This window comes from Mobula hypostoma, chromosome 7 (assembly GCF_963921235.1).
Source record: "Mobula hypostoma chromosome 7, sMobHyp1.1, whole genome shotgun sequence".
Lineage (NCBI taxonomy): Eukaryota > Metazoa > Chordata > Chondrichthyes > Myliobatiformes > Myliobatidae > Mobula > Mobula hypostoma.
Genome location: NC_086103.1, coordinates 139,666,510 through 139,688,214, shown reverse-complemented (window position 1 = coordinate 139,688,214; position 21,705 = coordinate 139,666,510). Strand labels below are relative to the sequence as shown.

Here is a 21,705-nt window from a genome sequence, read left to right as displayed (position 1 = left end):
TAAGCAAATTGGAAAGGGTCCATTGTAGCAGGAAGATGGAATTTAATATGATCCATAAGCAACTACTCAAAGCACCTCATTATTGTTGATGTCAGGCCCACTAGATGGTAATCATTGAGACAGGTTACTATTGCTCTCTTAGACACTAGGATGTTGGCAGCTGCCTTGAAGCCTGAGGAGATAGTGGACTGTTCCAGAGAGATACTGAGGATGTCTGTTTGAACCTCCGTTAGGTGGGCTGCACAGTCCTTCAGCAGCCGACCAGGTATGTTACCAGGCCCTGCAGTTTTACATGGGTTGACCCTAGATGGGGTCTTCCTCACATCCAGACAGATTGCCTGCTCATCGATGGGAGAGAGAAGGGTGGCCTTCCTTGTCAGTACATCACTTCTCACATCAAACAAAGCGTAAAAGATGTTCAACCTATCAGGAAGAGAGGCATCTCTGTCGTTGACTTGCAAGGTGGATTTGTGGTGTTATGGTCTGAATGCCCTGCCACATGCACCTCACATCTCTGATGTCCCAGAAATGGCTGTACACTCTCCATGAATAATCCCGTTTTGCTTCCCAATGACACAAGAGAACACAGCTCTTGCTGACCTGGGAACTGTCTTGTCCTCCAATCTGAAGGCAGCATGATGATTTCTCAGGAATGTCCAGACATCTGTACTGTTGGCCGTGGCTTCTGTGCATGGGACTGTTGTGTACTTTGCTTCACAGAAACATGGCTAACACCTGCTATTTCAGATGCAGCACTGAAGCAAGATGACTTCACCATTCTTCGCAAAGATAGGACAGCTCAGTGTTTTAAACACCGAGGAGATAGAATATGTTTATGATGAACTTATTGTGGTGCACAAACGTGGTAGCCCTGTCTCAGTCCAGCTCACCCAACCTAGAACATGAGTAGTCAAGTGTTGTCTGTGTATATTCCTCTGCAGGCTGTGGAGTTTTCAACATCGCTGCCTCTCTCCCAGATGAGCTCAATCTTTTTGTTACACTCGGTTCAATGTCGCCAACACTGAGCCCCCGAGGAGAGCTGCTGAAGCAGCCTGCACCGTGGTCATCTCTGAGGTTGGAGTACGCAGGCGTTTCCAATGAGTGGAGAGCCACAAGGCTGTGGGACCGGACGGCATCACAGGGCCAGTGCTCAGGATGTGAGCGGCACAACTAGTTGGTGTGTTTACAGACATTTTTAATCCCTCCCTCTCCCAATATAGAGTGCCCTCCTGCTTCAAAACACCCACCACTGTCTCTTTACCTAAAAAGACAAAGGTAACATGGCGTCCCGTCGCATTCATCTCAATAATACGCAAATGCTTTGACAGGCTGGTCAAGGACTACATCTGCAGCATGCTAACATCCACAATGGACTCCCTAACTTCACCTACCAACCCAACCGATCAACAGATGACGCAATAGCCTCGTCTTTACTTACCTGGAGAGGAAGGATGTGAGAATGCTGTGCCTGGACTACAGTTCAGCATTCAACACCATAATTCCCTCCAGGCTTGACAGGAAGCTCAGAGACCTCGGTCTTCACCCTGCCTTGTGCAGCAGGATCCTGGACTTCCCGTCACACCGCCGACAGGTGGTAAGAGTGGGCTCCCTCACCTCTGCCCCTCTGTCTCTCAACACAGGTGCCCCCCAGGGCTGTGTCCTAAGCCCCCTCCTTTACTCTCTGTGTACCCATGACTGTGTCGTACACTGATTGGCCTGAACTCAAATAACAAGGCAGCCTACAAAGAAGAGGTCATCACTCTGACACAGTGCTGTCAAGAAAACAACCTCTCCCTCAATGTCGCAAAAACAAATGAGCTGGTTGTGGACTACTGGAGGAATGGAGACAGGCTAACCCCTATTGACATCAATGGATCTGGGGTTGAGAGGGTGAACAGCTTTAAGTTCCTCAGCATACACATCACCAAGAATCTCACATGGACTGTACATACCAGCTGTGTGGTGAAGAAAGCACAGCAGTGCCTTTTTCACTTCAGATGGTTGAAGATGTTTGGCACGAGTCCCCAAATTCGAAGAACTTTCTATGGGGGCACAACTGAGAACATGTATGGGAACTGTACTTCTCTCAATCGCAGGACTCTGCAGACAGTGGTGTGGACAGCCCAGCACATCTGTAGATGTGAACTTCCCACTATTCAGGACATTTACAAAGACAGGTGTGTAAAAAGGGCCCGAAGGATCATTGGGGACCCAAGTCACTCCAACCACAAACTGTCCCAGCTGCTACCATCCAGGAAACGGTACCGCAGCATTAAAGCCAGGACCAACAGGCTCCAGGACAGCTTCTTCCACCAGGCCATCAGACTGCTTATCTCATACTGACGCTACTGTATTTCTATGTTATACTGACTGTTCTATTTTATATCTTACTGCGCATACTACTTATTGCAAATTACTATAATTTGCACAATGCACATTCAGACCGAGACACAATGTAAAGATTTTTACTCCTCATGTATGTGAAGAATGTAAGAAATAAAGTCAACTCAATTCATATTTTATCTACAAAGGGAGGTTCCATCATCATCTGAGTAGTGATAAACATTCCACCTCAGGCCAACGTCAGACAGGCAGTGGAGGAGCTAAGCTCCATAGTCAGCAGGCACGGAACCGTGCACCAACTCATTTCCTGTCATTGCGGGAGATTTCAAACACGCCAGCTTGAAGAAGTCTCTGAACAACTATCACCAATATATCACCTGTGAAGCCAGAAGAACCAACAGACCTGGCCACAGTTATACCACCATGAAGAACACTTACTGTGCCATCCGCATACCCACACTTTGGAAAGTCCAATTACCTGGCTGTACTTCTAGCCCCAGTGTATAGACTGTTGAATCCAACTCTTCAATTGTCACTTTCATTGCCGTTCAACAATTACGTTTGTATTTTGTAAAACTACTTACAAGTAACTGCTTACCGTGATTCCTAGTGGCTAGAGTATGCATAGCATTCCATTCCACTGCAGTCCTCCTCCTTTAAAGGATGGGGATACCCTCCCTCTACCACTGACGCTGCTCTCTCCCGCATCTCCTCCATTTCCCGTACACTCACGCTCACCCATCATACGGCCACCGTAATGATACAGTCCCGCTTGTCCTTACCTACCACCCGAACAGCGTCCGCATCCATCAAATTATCCTCAAGGTGGAGGAGCAACACCTTACATTCCGTCTGGGTAGCATCCAACCTGATGGCAGGCAAATTGATTTCTCCTTTCATTGAACAAACTTCCTGCCCCCTCTTCATCTATTCCCCATTCTGACCTTTTACCTCTTCTCAACTGCCTATCCCCTCCTCCTCCTTTCTCCTGTGGTCTACTCTCCTCGTCTTCTTCTCCAGTCCTTGGCCTTTCCCATCCACCTGGTATCACCCATCACCTTCCAGTTAGCTTTCTTCCCCTCCCTTCACCTTTTTACTCTGGAATCTTCCCCCTTCCTTCGCAGTCCTGAAGAAGGGTCTCAGTCCAAAACGTTGACTGTACTCATGTCCAAGATGCTACCTGACCTGCTGAATTCTTCAAGCATTGTGTGTGTGTGTTGCTTTTCATCTCCCTTTCAACTGGTTTGACACCTGACTCAGTAGTCAGCATACAGGAATTAGCACAACAGATAAGTGGCCAGAGAATCCAAGGTAAGGACAGGAGCAGTTTTATATGCACCAGGGATGTCAGTATAAACAAGGTCAAATTTGTTCTTCCCTCTGGTAGCAAAGTCAACCTGCTGATAGAATTTAGGCAGAATTGTTTTAAAGTTAGCATGGTTGATGTCACCAACAACAATAAAGAAACCATCAGAGTGTGTGGTTTGCAGGTCACTGAGGGTGACATTAGCACAGGGGTGGGGGGGGGGAGGGTGATGTTTGCAGCCAAAATCACAATAGCAGTGAACTCCCTCAGTACAGGTGTCCCTTGCTTTTCGAACATTCGCTTTACGAAACCTCACTGTTACGAAAAACCTACATTAGTGACCTGTTTTCGCTAACAGGTGTTTTCACTGTTATGAAAAAAGGCAGCGCGCAAAAAAAAAGCAGCACACGATAAAAGGCAGCATGCGCCCCGAGCAGCCGCTCTCCCCGGATTCGGAACTGCATTCTCGCCGGCGTTGCTTTAACACGTGCCTGTAAGCAACCATTAGCAAGATGAGTTCTAAGGTATCGGAAAAGCCTAAAAGAGCTCATAAGGGTGTTACACTTAGCGTAAAACTATACATAATTAAGTGTTTCGATCGTGGTGAACGAAGTAAGGACAAAGTGAGTTTGGCTTGTGGAAGTTGACGAAGATGAGGTTGAAGATGTTTTGGCATCCCATGACCAAGATCTGCTAGATGAAGAGCTGATGCAATTGGAAGAGGAAAGGCTAACAATCGAAACTGAATGCAGTAGCAAAAGTGAAGTCGTCCAGGAACTGAACGTGAAGCAACTGCGTGAGATTTTTGCTGCAATGATAAAGTACGACCTTAATTTTGAAAGGGTACGTCGGTTTAGGGCATATTTGCAGGATAGTTTGAGTCCTTACAAAGAACTGTATGATCTAAAAATGCGCGAGGCTAAGCAATCAAGCAAGCCTTCCACATCAGCCACAGCAGACGACGAACCTCGACCTTCAACATCGAGGCAGGCAGACATAGAAGATGACCTGCCTGCCCTGATCAACGATGAGATTACACCCCAGTGTCCCACCACCCCAACCCCCGGGCCGCGGACCGGTACATTGCCGCGGAAAATGCAGCGGTAGTCGGGTCGCGAAGAATGCAGCAGTAGCCGGGACGCACCCAGCACATCTTTAAGAAAAAAGCTGAAATAAACAAGCTAATTAATTAGGTGCCCCCCCAGCACATGAATGACGGCCCAGATCAGAGGCAACTGCCATGTGCACTGCGCTGTCTTCCTGATTCCCGTAAGTGATACTACACTGTACATACATTATTTCTACTTTATATAGGCTGTGTATTTTTATGCGTTATTTGGTATGATTTGGCATGATTTGGCAGCTTTATAGCTTAAAGGTTACTGGAGAGTGTTTTTGCCGAGAGCGCTTGCGTGAGATTTTCTGCCGAGAGCGCTTGCATAAGGTTTTCGCTACGGAGAACAGTGCGGCAACGATTGTAGAGAAGTATTTCTACTTTATATAGGCTGTGTATTTATCATATCATTCCTGCTTTTACTATATGTTACCGTTATTTTGGGTTTTATGTGTTACTTGGCATGATTTGGTAGGTTATTTTTGGGTCTGCGAACTCTCAGAAATTTTTCCCATATAAATAACTGGTAATTGCTTCTTTGCTTTACGACATTCCAGTTTACGAACCGTTTCACAGGAATGCTCTATCTTCGGATGGCGGGAGAAACCTGCAGATGAAAGGCCTGCTCTTCACCTTTAAGAACTCTACCACAGATGAACAGTGCCATCACTACCAAAGCCAAAGCATTCACACACCAGTTCTTATTAACGTAGATACATACACCTCCAACATGGGTCTTGCCAGAGATCATGGGAATTTTGTCAGCCCAAAAGAGATGAAACCGTCCAGCTAGAAGGCCACTTCAGGGATGCTGTCCTGAACACAATCAATACCACCAGGTACCATAAAACTGAATTAGTTATCGACAGAGAAATCCATCTAGTGTACATATTTGTTTGATTCACTGTAAATTAACAAAATCAGCAGATACCTAGTGTAGATAATGGACTGCCTTCATTCAATGCTATCATCGATGGCATCCTCCTAATCTTCATTTTCATTATAACATTCATGATGATTGTCGATACCTTCAAATTCTTTGTAGTTCTGAACTTGTGGAAGTAGCAAAATCCTTTCATTTTCACTCCCAGCCGTTTGCAGCATCTCCAAGCCTAAATGCTTGAAATCACAGTGAGCAAAACGGTTCTGAACGGTCTTACTGCTTAGTCCTCTCCAACTACCAGTAACAAAAGTCACTGCACTTTGAACACAAGCGCACACTACTGATGCTATTTAAAAACCGTTCACACTAAGCGTAACCACTCAAGTGTATACATCTGATTCTAGTCAGAAGCTCTTCACGAACACTCTCCTGATCCAATTCAGCTGAACAGTGTCCCTACATTTCACCTATCAACAGAATCAGTCTACCGATGATGCCAGAGCCACTGCACTCAATCACTTGGAGAAGATTAGAATGCTGTTCCCAGACTACAATTCAGCATTTAACACCATAATTCCCTCCAGACTTGACAGGAAGCTCAGAGACCTCAGCCTGCACCCCACCTTGTGCAGCTGAATCCTAGGCTTCCTATCCGATCACCGACAGCTGGGAAGAATGAGCTCCCTCACCTCTGCCCCTCAACACAGATGCCCCCGGGATGTGTTCTAAGTCCTTTTCTCTACTCCTTTTATACCCACGACTGTACTGCCACACATACAACTCCAATCTACTGATCAAATGACATGATTTTGATCAGCCTTATTTCTAGCAGTGATGAGACAGCCTACAGAGGAGAGGTTGACACCCAAACACAGTGATGCCAGGTTGACAATCTCTCCCTCAATGTCCACAACACAAAAGAGCTGATTGTGGATTACAGGAGGAACGGAGACAGGCTCAGCCCAATCAACATCAGTGGCTCTGCAGTTGAGAGGGCGAGTAAATTCAAGTTCCTCGGTATACACATCACCAATGAACACACTTGGACTGTACATACCAGCTTTGTGGCAAAAAAAGCACAACTGCATCTTTTCCACCTCAGGCAGCTAAATAAGTTCAGTATAGGCTCCCAAATCCTCAAGATCTTCTACAGGGGTACCTCTGAGAGCATACTTACTGGCTGTATCACTGCCTGGTATGGGAACTGCACCAACCTTAATCACTGGACACTGCAGAGTGGTACGGACAGCCCAGCGCATCTGTGGACTTCCCTCCATTGAGGACATTTACAGGAACAGGTCTGGAAAGAAGGCCTGGAAGATTATCCCAACCTTAGACTGTTTCAGCTGCTTCTGTCTGGTAAACGGTACCACAACATTAAAGCCAGGACCACAGACTGCAGGACAGCTTCTTTCTACAAGCCATTAGATTTTTAAATTCACATGTCTGTACATGGCAGAGTCATAACACAAAGATTTTAACTCCCTCACGTCGTGGAATGGATGCAAGATTTAAATAAATTCTAAATAATCAAAAGGAATCCCAGCTATTTTCTCAATTGGTTTTTGCTCTTTAAGAGTTGTCCCAAATAAGTTGCTGTCCTGATTAACCAGAATCCACTGTATATTCTTCATGAAGCAGTTTAAAAGAGTTCAAAATAATTTACCTGTTAGCTTTCAAATAAAACTATATAATTTAGAGTTTACAGCGCTGCTTTCAAATAAAACCACCAGGTTCAAGATAAGCAAACTATATTAAGTTGTCATATTTCACAAATACCTTGTTAAACACATAACCTAGCATCTATAAACTCATACACAGATATCGGCAAATAATTATCCATTGCTATCAATAAACCGCTTGCTAGATCTTGCTTTATCCCTTCTCCCCACTTTTTTTTAATTCTATCTCCCCTCTATCTTTCAGTTCAGGTGCAGGGTCTCGACCCGAAACGTCGATTGCCCATTTCCCTCCACAGATGCTGCCTGACCCGCAGAGTTCCTCAATCACAACAATCACACTGAGTTCCTGCAGCACCTTGTGTGTTGCTGTGGAAAACAACACGTCTAAACCAAGGTTCTGCAAGGTATCAGTGGTTTTTTAACTATACTTTTTACACATTTTAGCCGTATGACAACATATTGTATCTTCCTGGGACTATTACAGCCAATAATAATTGGGTCATTCATACCAATCACTGGTGCTTCGCAAAATGCTACGGCCTGATCTAGTTCCATGGATACCGGGACTGAACTGCGCTCCACACGATGCAGGGATATGAGTCCGCCAGCATCCTTCACTACCAAGCAGCCGAACTGGGGGGACAGATTCGGGCCTGCTCGGGTCCCGTGCCGAGCGGAGACATTCACTCCACCGTCACCGTTCCTACCTGCGAATAGCGACGAACCAGCCTGGCGATCTGCTCCCTCTCCAACAGCCACTCGGGTTTTCGTTTCTTCCTCCACAACTTCTTCTTGGCCTTTCTCTTTTGGTATTTCTGTTTCCATTTTTCGTAGTTGTTGATAATATCGCTGCGACTAGCACTAGCAGCCGAGTCCCCAACGAAGCCCATGCCTGAAAAGAACGTGGAAATGATCAACTTTCCGTCGCACAGTAATTACGCCAGCGGTCAAGCTTGTCGCGTATTAATGATGTCAGGGTACCCGACGGCAGGTCGCGGGCGGTCAACCCGGGAAAAGTTTCTGTATCATGGAGACGGCCCGAGCAACGCAGCAAACAGTAAACTCGACGGACCTTTTCATACTCCACTCTTTTATCTTGACTCCTACTAAGGGATTAATTGTGGACTTCGGGAAAGGGAACACACATCAGTCTTGATCGAGTGGAAGGGGTGAACAGGATCAAGTTCCTGGGTGCCAACATCTCTGAAGGTGGATCCTGGGTCCAAGATACCAATTCATCATGATGAAGGCACGACAGCGGCTGTATTTCTTTAGCAGTTGGAGGAGATTTGATATGTCATCAAAGCCACAAGTAAGGTTCTACAGATGTTCCGTGGAGAGCATTCTAACGGGACCACCGCACCAGGATTGTAAAAAGCTGCAGAAAGCTGTAAACTCAGCCAGCTCCATCAGGGACACTAGCCTCCTCAGCATCGAGGACATCTTCAAAAAGGCGGCATCCATCAAGGACCCCCATTCCAGGACATCCTCTCTTTTCATTGCTACCATCAAGGAGGAGGTACAGAAGCCTGAAGACACATTCAGCTTTTTAGGAACAGTTTCTTCCCCTCCATCATCAGATATCTGAATGGGCAATGTACCCAAGAACACTATCTCACATTTTTTGCTCTCTTTTTGCATAACTTGTTTCATTTCATTTGTTTAAATATCCTTTTTATTGTAATTTATATTTTATTGTGTATTGTAATGTACTGCTGCTACAACTTTCATGACATTTGCCAGTGATATTAAATCTGTTCTGATCTGATCCCTACAATTTGTCCACTCTAGGTGAAGGGTCTGGAGCTGAAACGTACACTGCCCTTTTCACTCCGCAGATGCTGCCAGACCTGCTGAGTTCTTCCAGCACCCTGTGTGTTCCTACAGCTAATGTTCAACACAGTAAACTCTGTTAATCTGACAAATTTGGGACCTTAATGCTGCTGGACTCATCAATTTTTCAGGACCAAAAAAAATAGAAAGTAAAACTGCAGATACTGGAAATCAAAGACACAACCAGAAAATGCTGGAATAACTTAGCAGTTCATACAGCATTTGTTCTGTTCATCAGTTGTCATGAGGTGTCTTCCAACGGAAACATTAACTGTTTCTCTTTCCAGAGATGCTTCTTGATGTGCTGAGATCTTCTAGCATTTTCTGATTTTCTACACTATTGAATGCTATACCTATAATATTTCAACTCATCTTTAATTTGCCCTGACACATCAGAATAATAAATGTGTCAGTAAATCCATTAAGACTGAAGACAGCAACCCCACCCCCAGCAGTGAAAGGAAACACGGAAATGGGGACATCGATGATTTGAAGGAAACATGAGAATCAAGGCCCCACTATTTAAAACGGTGCAGAGCAACTTGAGTTCCTGTGTATAAAAGGTGAGCATCTAAATCAAAGCTCCAGTGATTCTAAAGGAAGCAAGGAAATGGGCCAGGAGAGATCAAGTGAACCCAGGGACAGGGTCAGGAGAGTTAAAGTGAACCCAGGGACAGAGTCAGGGGAGTTAAAGTGAACCCAGGGACAGAGTCAGTGGAGTTAAAGTGAACCCAGGAACAGGGTCAGGGGAGTTAAAGTGAACCCAGGGACAGAGTCAGGGGAGTTAAAGTGAACCCAGGAACAGGGTCAGGGAAGTTAAAGTGAACCCAGGGACAGGGTCAGCGGAGTTAAAGTGAACCCAGGGACAGGGTCAGAGCAGTTAAAGTGAACCCAGGAACAGAGTCAGGGAAGTTAAAGTGAACCCAGGGACAGGGGAGTTAAAGTGAACCCAGGAACAGGGTCAGAGGAGTTAAAGTGACCCCAGGAACAGAGTCAGGGAAGTTAAAGTGAACCCAGGGACAGGGTCAGGGGAGTTAAAGTGAACCCAGGAACAGGGTCAGAGGAGTTAAAGTGACCCCAGGAACAGAGTCAGGGAAGTTAAAGTGAACCCAGGGACAGGGTCAGGGGAGTTAAAGTGAACCCAGGGACAGGGTCAGAGGAGTTAAAGTGAACCCAGGAACAGGGTCAGGGGAGTTAAAGTGAACCCAGGGACAGGGTCAGGGGAGTTAAAGTGAACCCAGGAACAGGGGAGTTAAAGTGAACCCAGGAACAGAGTCAGGGAAGTTAAAGTGAACCCAGGGACAGGGTCAGGGGAGTTAAAGTGAACCCAGGAACAGGGTCAGAGGAGTTAAAGTGACCCCAGGAACAGAGTCAGGGAAGTTAAAGTGAACCCAGGGACAGGGTCAGGGGAGTTAAAGTGACCCCAGGGACAGGGTGAGGAGAGTTAAAGTGAACCCAGGGACAGAGTCAGGGGAGTTAAAGTGAACCCAGGGACAGGGTCAGAGGAGTTAAAGTGACCCCAGGAACAGAGTCAGGGAAGTTAAAGTGAACCCAGGGACAGGGTCAGGGGAGTTAAAGTGAACCCAGGGACAGGGTCAGAGGAGTTAAAGTGAACCCAGGAACAGGGTTAGGAAAGTTAAAGTGAACCCAGGGACAGGGTCAGGGGAGTTAAAGTGAACCCAGGGACAGGGTCAGGGGAGTTAAAGTGAACCCAGGGACAGGGTCAGCGGAGTTAAAGTGAACCCAGGAACAGGGTTAGGAAAGTTAAAGTGAACCCAGGGACAGGGTCAGGGGAGTTAAAGTGAACCCAGGGACAGGGTCAGGGGAGTTAAAGTGAACCCAGGGACAGGGTCAGGGGAGTTAAAGTGAACCCAGGGACAGGGTCAGAGGAGTTAAAGTGAACCCAGGGACAGGGTGAGGAGAGTTAAAGTGAACCCAGGGACAGGGTCAGGGAAGTTAAAGTGAACCCAGGGACAGGGTGAGGAGAGTTAAAGTGAACCCAGGGACAGGGTCAGAGGAGTTAAAGTGAACCCAGGGACAGGGTCAGAGGAGTTAAAGTGAACCCAGGAACAGGGTCAGGGAAGTTAAAGTGAACCCAGGAACAGGGTCAGGGAAGTTAAAGTGAACCCAGGGACAGGGTCAAGGGAGTTAAAGTGAACCTAGGGTCAGGGGAGTTAAAGTGAACCCAGGGACAGGGTCAGGGGAGTTAAAGTGAACCCAGGAACAGGGTTAGGAAAGTTAAAGTGAACCCAGGGACAGGGTCAGGGGAGTTAAAGTGAACCCAGGGACAGGGTCAGGGAAGTTAAAGTGAACCCAGGGACAGGGTCAGGGGAGTTAAAGTGAACCCAGGGACAGGGTGAGGAGAGTTAAAGTGAACCCAGGGACAGGGTCAGGGGAGTTAAAGTGAACCCAGGGACAGGGTCAGGGAAGTTAAAGTGAACCCAGGGACAGGGTCAGGGGAGTTAAAGTGAACCCAGGGACAGGGTCAGAGGAGTTAAAGTGAACCCAGGAACAGGGTCAGGGAAGTTAAAGTGAACCCAGGGTCAGGGGAGTTAAAGTGAACCCAGGGACAGGGTCAAGGGAGTTAAAGTGAACCCAGGGTCAGGGGAGTTAAAGTGAACCCAGGGTCAGGGGAGTTAAAGTGAACCCAGGGACAGGGTCAGCGGAGTTAAAGTGAACCCAGGAACAGGGTCAGGGAAGTTAAAGTGAACCCAGGGACAGGGTCAGGGGAGTTAAAGTGAACCCAGGAACAGGGTTAGGAAAGTTAAAGTGAACCCAGGGACAGGGTCAGGGGAGTTAAAGTGAACCCAGGGACAGGGTCAGGGGAGTTAAAGTGAACCCAGGGACAGGGTCAGGGGAGGTAAAGTGAACCCAGGGACAGGGTGAGGAAAGTTAAAGTGAACCCAGGGACAGGGTCAGGGGAGGTAAAGTGAACCCAGGGACAAGGTCAGGGGAGTTAAAGTGAACCCAGGGACAGGGTGAGGAGAGTTAAAGTGAACCCAGGGACAGGGTCAGGGGAGTTAAAGTGAACCCAGGGACAGGGTCAGGGGAGTTAAAGTGAACCCAGGGACAGGGTCAGGGGAGGTAAAGTGAACCCAGGAACAGGGTCAGGAGAGTTAAAGTGAACCCAGGGACAGGGTCAGGGGAGTTAAAGTGAACCCAGGGACAGTGTCAGGAGAGTTAAAGTGAACCCAGGAACAGAGCCCCAGTGAGTGAAAAGAACAGGGGAATTGCAATCCATGAATGAAAACAAGTGGGTTAGTTAGGCCCTATCCAATGTCAGGATTGAATCCAGGCCTCTGTTCCTCTGAGCCAGTTGCACCACTGAAACTTTCAAACTTCAAAGGGAAATAAAATATTTCACAGTCAAGCTTTAATAAAATTTGACACAAGAAGATTAGCTTTATTTTGTCATGTGTTCATCAAAACATTGAAACACACAGCAAAATTGTAAAGTTTGATGGCCACAGGCAGGAATGACTTCCTATGACGCTCTGTATTGCATCTCAGTGGAATGAGTCTCTGGCTGAATGTACTCCTGTGCCCAACCAGTACCTTATGTAGTGGATGGGAGACATTGACCAAGATGGCATGCAACTTGGACAGCATCCTCTTTTCAGTCACCACCATCAGCGAGTCCAGTTCCATCCCCACAACATCACTGGCCTTATGAATGAGTTTGTTGATTCTGTTGGTGTCTGCTGCCCCAGCACACAACAGCAAACATGATAGCACTGGCCACCACAGACTCGTAGAACATCCTCAGCATCGTCCAGCAGATGTTAAAGGACCTCAGTCTCCTCAGGAAATAGAGACGGCTCTGGCCCTTCTTGTAGACAGCCTCAGTGTTCTTTGACCAGTCCAGTTTATTATCAATTCATATCCCCAGGTATTTGTAATCCTCCACCATGTCCACACTGACCCCCTGGATGGAAACAGGGGTCACCGGTACCTTAGCTCTCCTCAGGTCTACCACCAGCTCCTTAGTCTTTTTCACATTAAGCTGCAGATAATTCTGCTCACACCATGTGACAAAGTTTCCTACCATAGCTCTGTACTCTGCCTCATCTCCCTTGCTGATGCATCCAACTATGGCAGAGTCATCGGAAAACTTCTGAAGATGACAAGACTCTGTGCTGTAGTTGAAGTCCGATGTGTAAATGGTGAAGAGAAAGGGAGACAAGACAGTCCCCTGTGGAGCCCCAGTGCTGCTGATCACTCTGTCGGACACACAATGTTGCAAGCACACGTACTGTGGTCTGCCAGTCAGGTAATCAAGAATCCATGACACCAGGGAAGCATCCACCTGCATTGTTGTCTGCTTCTCCCCCAGCAGAGCAGGGCGGATGGTGTTGAACGCACTGGAGAAGTCAAAAAACATGACCCTCACAGTGGTCACTGGCTTGTCCAGGTGGGCGTAGACACGGTTCAGCAGGTAGACGATGGCATCCTCAACTCCTAGTCGGGGCTGGTAGGCGAACTGGAGGGGATCTAAGTGTGGCCTGACCATAGGCCGGAGCAGCTCCAGAACAAGTCTCTCCAGGGTCTTCATGATGTAGGAGGTCAATGCCACCGGTCTGTAGTCATTGAGGCCGCTGGGGCGCGGCGTCTTCGGCACAGGGACGAGGAAGGACGTCTTCCACAGCACAGGAACCTTCCAGAGCCTCAGGCTCAGGTTGAATACATGGCGAAGTACTCCACATAGCTGAGGGGCACAGGCTTTGACCACCCTGGTACTGACACCATCCGGTCCTGCAGCCTTGCTTGGGTTGAGACGTTTCAGCTGTCTTCTCACCTGTTCAGCTGTGTAGCCCACCATGGTGGTTTCGTGTGGGGAAGGGGTATAGTCATGAGAGCAGGGTGGGGGACTGTGAGGAGGGGTAGGAGGGGAGAGTGGAATATGTGTTGGTTGGGGGCCGACAACAGATGGCTCATGTGGGGGATGGGCAGGGGCCACAATGTCAGATCTGTTAAAGAACAGGTTAAGTTCGTTGGCCCTGTCCACACTGCCTTCAGCTCCTCTGTTGCTAGTTTGCTGGAACCCAGTGATGGTCCTCATCCCCCTCCAGACCTCTGTCATGTTGTTCTGCTGGAGTTTCCACTCAAGCTTCCTCCTGTACCTGTCTTTAACCTCCCTGATCCTGGCTTTCAGGTCCCTCCGAATTGCCCTCAGCTCCTCCCTATTTCCATCTCTAAACACCCTCTTTTTAACATTCAGGATGTCCTTAATGTCCTTTGTCACCCATGGCTTGTTATTTGAATTACAAAGGACAGTTCTTGTTGGAACATTGCAGTCCACACAGAAGTTGATGTAATCAGTGATGCACTCTGTGAGCCTATCAATATCCTCTCCATGTGGCTCACAGAGTGCCTGCCAGTCTGTCACCTCAAAACAACCCTGGAGCGCCTCATAAGCCTCCTCCGACCATTTTCTCACTGTCCTCAAGGTTGCTGGTTTACTCTTCACCAGAGGCACGTAGCTGGGTTTTAGATGCACCAGGTTGTGGTCTGACCTTCCCAGTGGTGGGAGGGGAGAAGAGCTGTATGCATCCTTAATGTTGTGATATTAGATGTCCCTGTAGGGAATGAAGTAGGGCAGGAGACAGAAGTTTGTGTAGGGGAACGTTTTGCATCTAGTGATCATATACCATTAGTTTGAAGGTAATTATGGAAAAGGATAGATCTGGTCCACGAGGTGGGATTATAAATTGGAGGAAGGCCAATTTTGATGGTATCAGAAAGTGTGGACTGGGACAGGCTGTTTCTGGCAAAGGTGCACTTGGTAAGTGGGAGGCCTTCAAAAGCGAAATTTTGAAAGTACGGAGCTTGCCTGTGCCTGTCAGAATGAAAGGCAGGAATAACAGGTTTAAGCATCCTTGGTTTTTGAGAGATTGAGACCATGGTTCAGAAAAAGATAAATCCCCAGGGTCTTACACAGGTTCCCTTGGACACTGTGGAAAGCTAGTGTGGAAATTGCAGGGGCCCTAGCAGAGATGTATAAAACATCCTTAGCCACAGGTGAGGAACCGACTGACTGGAGGACAGCTAACGCTGCTCTATTGTTTGGGAAAGGCACTAAGAACAAGCCAGGAAATTATAAGCCACTGAGCCTGACATCAGTAGTGGGAAAGTTATTGGTAGGTATTCTAAGGGACCGAGTACATAAGTATTTAGATAGACAGGGACAGATTAGGGTCAACATAGCTTTGTGCATGGTAATTCATAGCTAACCAATCTTAAAGAGTTTTTAAGGAAGTTACGAGAAAAGTTAATGAAGGCAAGGCCATGGATGTTACCTTCATGGGTTTCAGCAAAGCATTTGACAAGGTCCCATATGGGAGGTTGGTCAAGAAGGTTCATGGTGAGAAAGTAAATTGGATTAGACATTGGCTTCATGGAAAACGCCAGAGGGTGGTAATAGATAGTTGCCTCTCTAACTGGAGGCCTGTGACTAATGGTGTGTTGCAGGGATCGGTGCTGAATACATTGTTGTATGCCATCTATCATGTGGTTCGTCCATCGTTGTCGATGAAGACCTCGACACCATTAGTCACTTTGAGACTGGACGCGGTATGTCTGAAGATGACTGGTCAGGCCAATTCAGGCATGGAATGTCCTGGCACATGTTGGGCAGACATGTGTAGGCACTGCAGTTGTTGTGCTGGTGGCTCTGGACTTGCGCAGCTCGCGCTTATGTTGTGCTTCAGCAATGCGCCTTGCTTCGTAAGCTTGACAGCCCTTGTGGATGAGGCCGCGCCAGGCAGGGCGGTTTTGTGCCAGCGTTTCCCAAGAGGTCGTGCCTATGTCAAGTGACTTCAGGGAGGCCTTTACTGTGTCTTTGTAACGTTTCTTCTGCCCTCCATGTGAGCGTCTTCCAGCAGAGAGTTCCCCAAAAAGGAGCTGCTTGGGTATGCGCTCGTCCGGCATGCGGATGACATAACCTGCCCACCAGGTCCATGCTCTCATCAGCAGTGTGAGGACTGATGGTAGACTTGCTCCAGAGAGAATTTCAGTGTCTGGTACTTTATCTTGCCATCTGATGCCTCATATTCTGCGAAGACAAGTCATGTGGAAATGGTTGAGCTGTCTTGCATGCCTTCGATACACAGTCCACGTTTCACAGGCATACAGGAGGGTAGTGAGTACCACGGCTCTGTAGACCTTCAGTTCTGTTGCTGGACTGATTCCTCGACGTTCCCATACAGTGGAGCGCAGTCTAGCGAAAGCAGAACTTGCCTTCCCTATTCTGCCGTTAACTTCTGTATCAATAGTCACTGCTCGGGAGAGGGTGCTGTGAAGGTAAATAAACTGGTCCACTGCCTGTAGTTTCTGTCCTTTGATTGTGATTTTGGGTTCTGTGTACAGTCCATGAGGGGCAGGCTACTGCATGACTTCGGTCTTTTTGATGTTGATGGTGAGTCCAAAGTTGTCACAAGCCATGGAGAATTTGTCCATATTGACTTGCATCTCTGGCTCCGAGCCAGCATACAGAGCGCAGTCATTGGCAAAGAGGAAGTCTCTCGGAACAGTCTCCTTCACTTTGGTAATAGCTTGAAGTCTCCTCAGGTTGAAAAGCTTCCCAACCGCTATACTATAGTACAATGTACTATATCAAAGACCTAGATGATAATGTGGTAAACTGGATCAGCAAATTTGCTGATGGCAGAGGCTAAGGGCGTGGCGGAGACAAAGGCCCTCTCAATATTTAATGTTTTTACATGGGCACCTGAAATGCCATGATACTGAAGAGTTTGGTTATGTGTTAGAAAATGGATCCGCATGGATACGAACAAGACTTTTTTTGTCCCATGGATCTCTGTGAAAGCACTGGTGCACAACATATGGCCCATAAGTCAAATCATATCTGGCCTGTTGGTTGTTTTTATCGGAACCATCTCAAAATCCCTAACTACAATTCAAAAGGCAACAACTGTCATCAAAATATTAAATAATTTCCTTGGAGCAGTGAACTGCCAGCAATCACTGTTCTGCTTATGGCTTCTCAGGAGCAAATTGGAGGTTGGCAATATATTGTTTATCCAGCAACTTTCAATCCCAAGAATGGAGTAAGTAAAAAACAGAAAAAACAAAGAACCGGTTAAAACTTAGACCCAAAAGATTGCTTTAAAAAATATCTAAATTAACAAACACTTACCAAGGTCCTCCATCTCTAAAGAAATGTGGTCACTTGTAATGAGATAGTTATAATAATAGATCTTTTGATTAAGGAAATTGTGACACACCATGGTAGAAATCCAGATACATTTTGAGGGCAAACATCACAGATCCAAAACCAGTGTCTTCCCATGAAATAATAGCTGTCACAATGATATGAAAGTGGAATTGTCTAGAGTGGACTGGGCAAATGTGCTAAGGGATATGTCAGTGGATGACCAGATAATTAAGCAGTTAATTCAATGTACTTAACAGAAGTTTATGCTAATTTGTAACTTGAATTTCCATGATTAAGATAAAATATCTCTGGTTAACAATAATGACCAAGAAAAATATTAAATTGTAACCTTGAGCTTGGAAAAGCCTACAGGTTTTTCAGGAACCAGTAGCAAGAGACTAGAGGAGGGAGAAATTTGATTTTGAAAAAAAAATCCCTGCAAATATTAAGAAAATGAACAATAAGGACTTCTGAAGATGCATAAAAAGAACAGGGTTAGAGCTTTGGAGAATGAAAAGGGGGACTTAATAAAGAGAAGCAGGGAAATTTTTCAGATAAATTAAACAAATATTTTACATGATGTTCAAAATGGCAGACATGGTAGATATCAGAAAGAAAACAGACGGTCTAGTTTCAATAATACAAGAGCTTGCAACAATCACAGACTTTGGCTGAAATCATATCTGCATCCTAGTATTTCAAGGGAGGTGGCTGCAGAGATATTTCGGCTGAGAATTTTCAAATATGGAGTCTAAAATCAGGGAAGAAATGTTCAGACATTTCAAAAAGTTCAATACAATCAAACCAAGACAAATGATTTTATGAGAGATAAATCATGTTGGCACTTTTTCCAAATGTCTTCAAAAAGCAAAGTTGTTCAAGATCAGAATCAGGTTTCTCATTGCCGACTTATACTTTGTGAAATTTGGTGTTTTGCAGCAGCAGTGCAGCCCAAAGACATAAGAATTGCTATAAAAATGGGAACCTACAGATGCAGCACATTTAGTTTCTAAGGGGCATTTGACAAGGTGCTATATAAGTGGTTGATGCACAAGACTGAAGGTAATGGGTTTGGAGTAAGTATCTAGCAAGTAACTAGACTGGTATCTTGGAGAAGACAGAGAATTGGAATAAATGTGTCTTTCTTAGGTTGCAATGTTCCAAATAGTGAAGTTCCCTTAAAATAAGTTCTTGGCTTCAGTTATTGGCTATTTTTATTAATTAGCTGGAGGAGGGGCAAGTGTGTAAGGTATTCTGATTTGTGAGTGACACTAAAACAGAGCACGCTGTAATGAGAATATTTATACCCTTTTCGAAGAAAACTTGGCAAATGGAGATTAATGTGTAAAAGTGTGAGGTTATGCATTTCCATTAATTAAAGAAATCAAAGGCAGCTGTGTACATACATCTACTGATGCCTCTGGACACATCTTCAGTGATGTTCCTGGAATCATCGGGTGTTTCGGGTCTTCCAACATCATACACCCTCCTCCAGGTGACCCAGCTGGAGCTGATCAGATCCCAGCTTTTGTCCAGATGGCTAGCTACTTATGACTCCATGGCTCCCCTCTTTTGAGCCACAGCCATCTTGAGGCCCTCTCTGTCGCATCCGTGGTACTGCGGATGGCTCTCCTCTTCCTTTCTCCCTTGATGCCCATTTGCTGAAGGCTCTAACTAAAGAACGGGCTACAAATCCCCTACAACCAGCCTCCACTGGGAGACACCTCGTTCTCCATCCAGCCTGCTGACAGTTGCTGACCAGTCCTGCGTACTTGGAGAGCTTCCTTTCAAAGGCCTCCTCCAAGCTATCTTCCCATGGGACTGTCAGCTCCAGCAGCACCACTTGCTTAGTAGACTCTGTTACGTACCCCGTAACTGGGTTGCCAAACCAGCAGAAATGGATCACTCAGTTGGAGTCTGGAGTACTAGAACTAAGAAAGTTTTATTAAAGAAACAAGCAACACAGTAATCGAAAGGATAATAAATGCAACAGTTCAACAATGATAAACACACATGTGCACAGAATTAAGATAACAGCATCAATCAAGCTCTATCGTTGTCTAGGGGTAAATGACCAAATTTCAAAGTGACTCAAAGTTCAGTTCGCAGTAATCGTTGCCATGGCGATGGACAACGTGGGGGAAGAGAGAGATAGAACAGGAACAACTGATCATTCAGCACAGCTTCACTCACAGACCGGCGAGATTGCTCACAAGCAACTTTTGGGCGGGTCCTTGGTGATGTCACCTAAGGTCACCGACTGTGACCCCTCCTCCAGATGCGGTCGATCCTCTGCAGTGAACCCGGCACCCAGGCAAGGGCGGACACACACCGGGTTCCCGCTGATCGTACCTTTCCACCCTGGTCGTTGTCTGATACTTCTCACCACTCGTGAGAGGCGCACCGCTTCCAGGGTCTCGTTACCTCGGGTGTCGTGTGTGTCCTGCCTTAGCGAACCTGTCCCTTTTATCCCCCTGCTGGGGTATCGCCTGTCCATCACTTCAAACAGTTCAAGGTTCAAAGGGGGGAGCCGCTCCAGACAGCTCTCTCTCCCGCATCCCTTCATTACACATCTCCAGACGCTGCTCCATTGTTCCTTATCTCTCCTTCCCCTGAGGGCAGGTAGCAGACCACTTGCTGATGTCACTGATGCTAACCCAGGCCAGCAAACATCTTAATTTTATGTGTATTCTCGTAACAACTCAGACACTAGGACAATGTCTGGTCGCAGGGTGGTGGCTGCGATATGGTTGGGGAACTTCAGCTGCCGTTCGAGGTCCACCAACAGCTGCCAGTCCCTTGCAGAGGTCAGAATGCCTGCAGATGTTCTTTTGGCAGGTATTGGCTGCTCCCCAGCTCTGACAAAGGCAATGGTCTGCTTGGAGGGTCGGGACCGCTTCACCCACACAATTCCTGCGCTGACGGCTTCAGCGATGGTCTTCAGGACCTGATCATGCCTCCAACTGTACCGTCCCTCACCAAGTGCCCTTGCACAGCTGCTGAGGATGTGCTCCAGGGTTCCTCGCTTGGAGCACAGTGGGCACGCAGATGACTCTGCCTTGCCCTATGTGTGCAGGTTTGATGGGCTTGGAAGCACATCGTACACCGCCTGAATGAGAAACTGGATGCGGTGTGGTTCGGCTTTCCAAAGATCAGCCCAGGTCACTTTCCTCTCAACCACATTCTCCCATCTTGTCCAAGCTCCCTGTTGCTTCATTCCCACCGCCTTGCAGGCTCTCATCTCCTCCACTACTGCTCTCACCTCCTCCTGAACTAGACAACGCCTTTCCTTCCCTCTGGTGTCCATTTGGGGAGTTGGAAAGGATCCTAGCCCAGCTCGGCCTCATGTGACCACTCCCACCAGCCTCCTGTGATGCAGCCTCGCCTCTGCCTCCTGAACAGCTTCCTCTGCCCTCCACTTCCTGCCAGTACTTACTTGGATCCCTGCTCTAGCCACCTTCGGGTCACTTGAGTCCCTATACTGTATCACTTCGCTGACTCTTGTTACCTTGAATTCTTCCTCCAAGGATTTGAAGGGCAGTTGCAGTTTGTTGTGGTGTCCACAGAGTGCGATGCTGCTCAGACACTTTGGCAGCCCCAGCCATCTCCTGAGGTGGTTGCTAACCCTCCTCTCGTAAGGTTTCGACTGTCAAGATCGGAACTGCATAGACGAGGAGGGGCCACAGGATTCTGGGAAGAATGCTATGCTGATACACCCAGGCTTTCAAACTTCCCAGGTAGGCCAGACTTGTCCACAGATTTCAGCCAGCCATCCAACTCGGAGCAGGTTGCCTGAATGGATGTTGTGTCCCTTAAAGAGTTGTCAAAAACCTTACCCAAGCTCTTGACTGGCTTTTCTGTGATGGTTGGGATGGCTGTGCCTGCGATGCTGAACCGGAACTTGTTCTCCACCATCCCTTTCCTCAGCACCATCGATCTTGATTTGGCTGGTTTGAAACGCACTTGGGTCCACTCCACCAGCTTTTCGAGCCCCTGCAGAATCCACCGGTAGCCTGGGGCTGATTCTGCGTTGACTGTGAGGTCATCCATGAATGCCCAGATAGGTGGTTGCCGTTGGGCGGAATTCATTCTGGGCCCTCTGCACTCTGGTTCAGCAGATTTAGTGAGCATGTTGTGGTAAACCATGTATATAGGTTGTAACTGGGTTACCTGTCTGGACATGCCTGGACACGCCCCTCTGCTGACTGCTCCTGTGGCTCCTCCCACAGACCCCTGAATGAAGGAGATTGTGTCACTGCTCCTCCCACAGTCCAGGACAGACATACAGCATGGGCGTGGATCCATTTTACTGTTAATAAAAGCCTTTCAGTATTTACTCTACTTCCAGTCTTTTGGAGTAATTGATATTGC

At 47.1% G+C, this 21,705-nt stretch overlaps 1 protein-coding gene across 1 annotated transcript in view; it reads right to left on the bottom strand.

The window, feature by feature from the left end:
- ddx10 (DEAD (Asp-Glu-Ala-Asp) box polypeptide 10) overlaps positions 1-8,245 on the bottom strand; it is a 291,208-nt gene extending 282,963 nt beyond the window's left edge. Inside the window, exon 1 of the mRNA XM_063054140.1 lies at positions 8,036-8,245. Within this exon, the coding sequence (XP_062910210.1) occupies positions 8,036-8,218 (183 nt within the window). The 5' untranslated portion in view covers positions 8,219-8,245. The remainder of the gene's footprint in view (positions 1-8,035) is intronic.
- Positions 8,246-21,705: the final 13,460 nt, after the last annotated feature.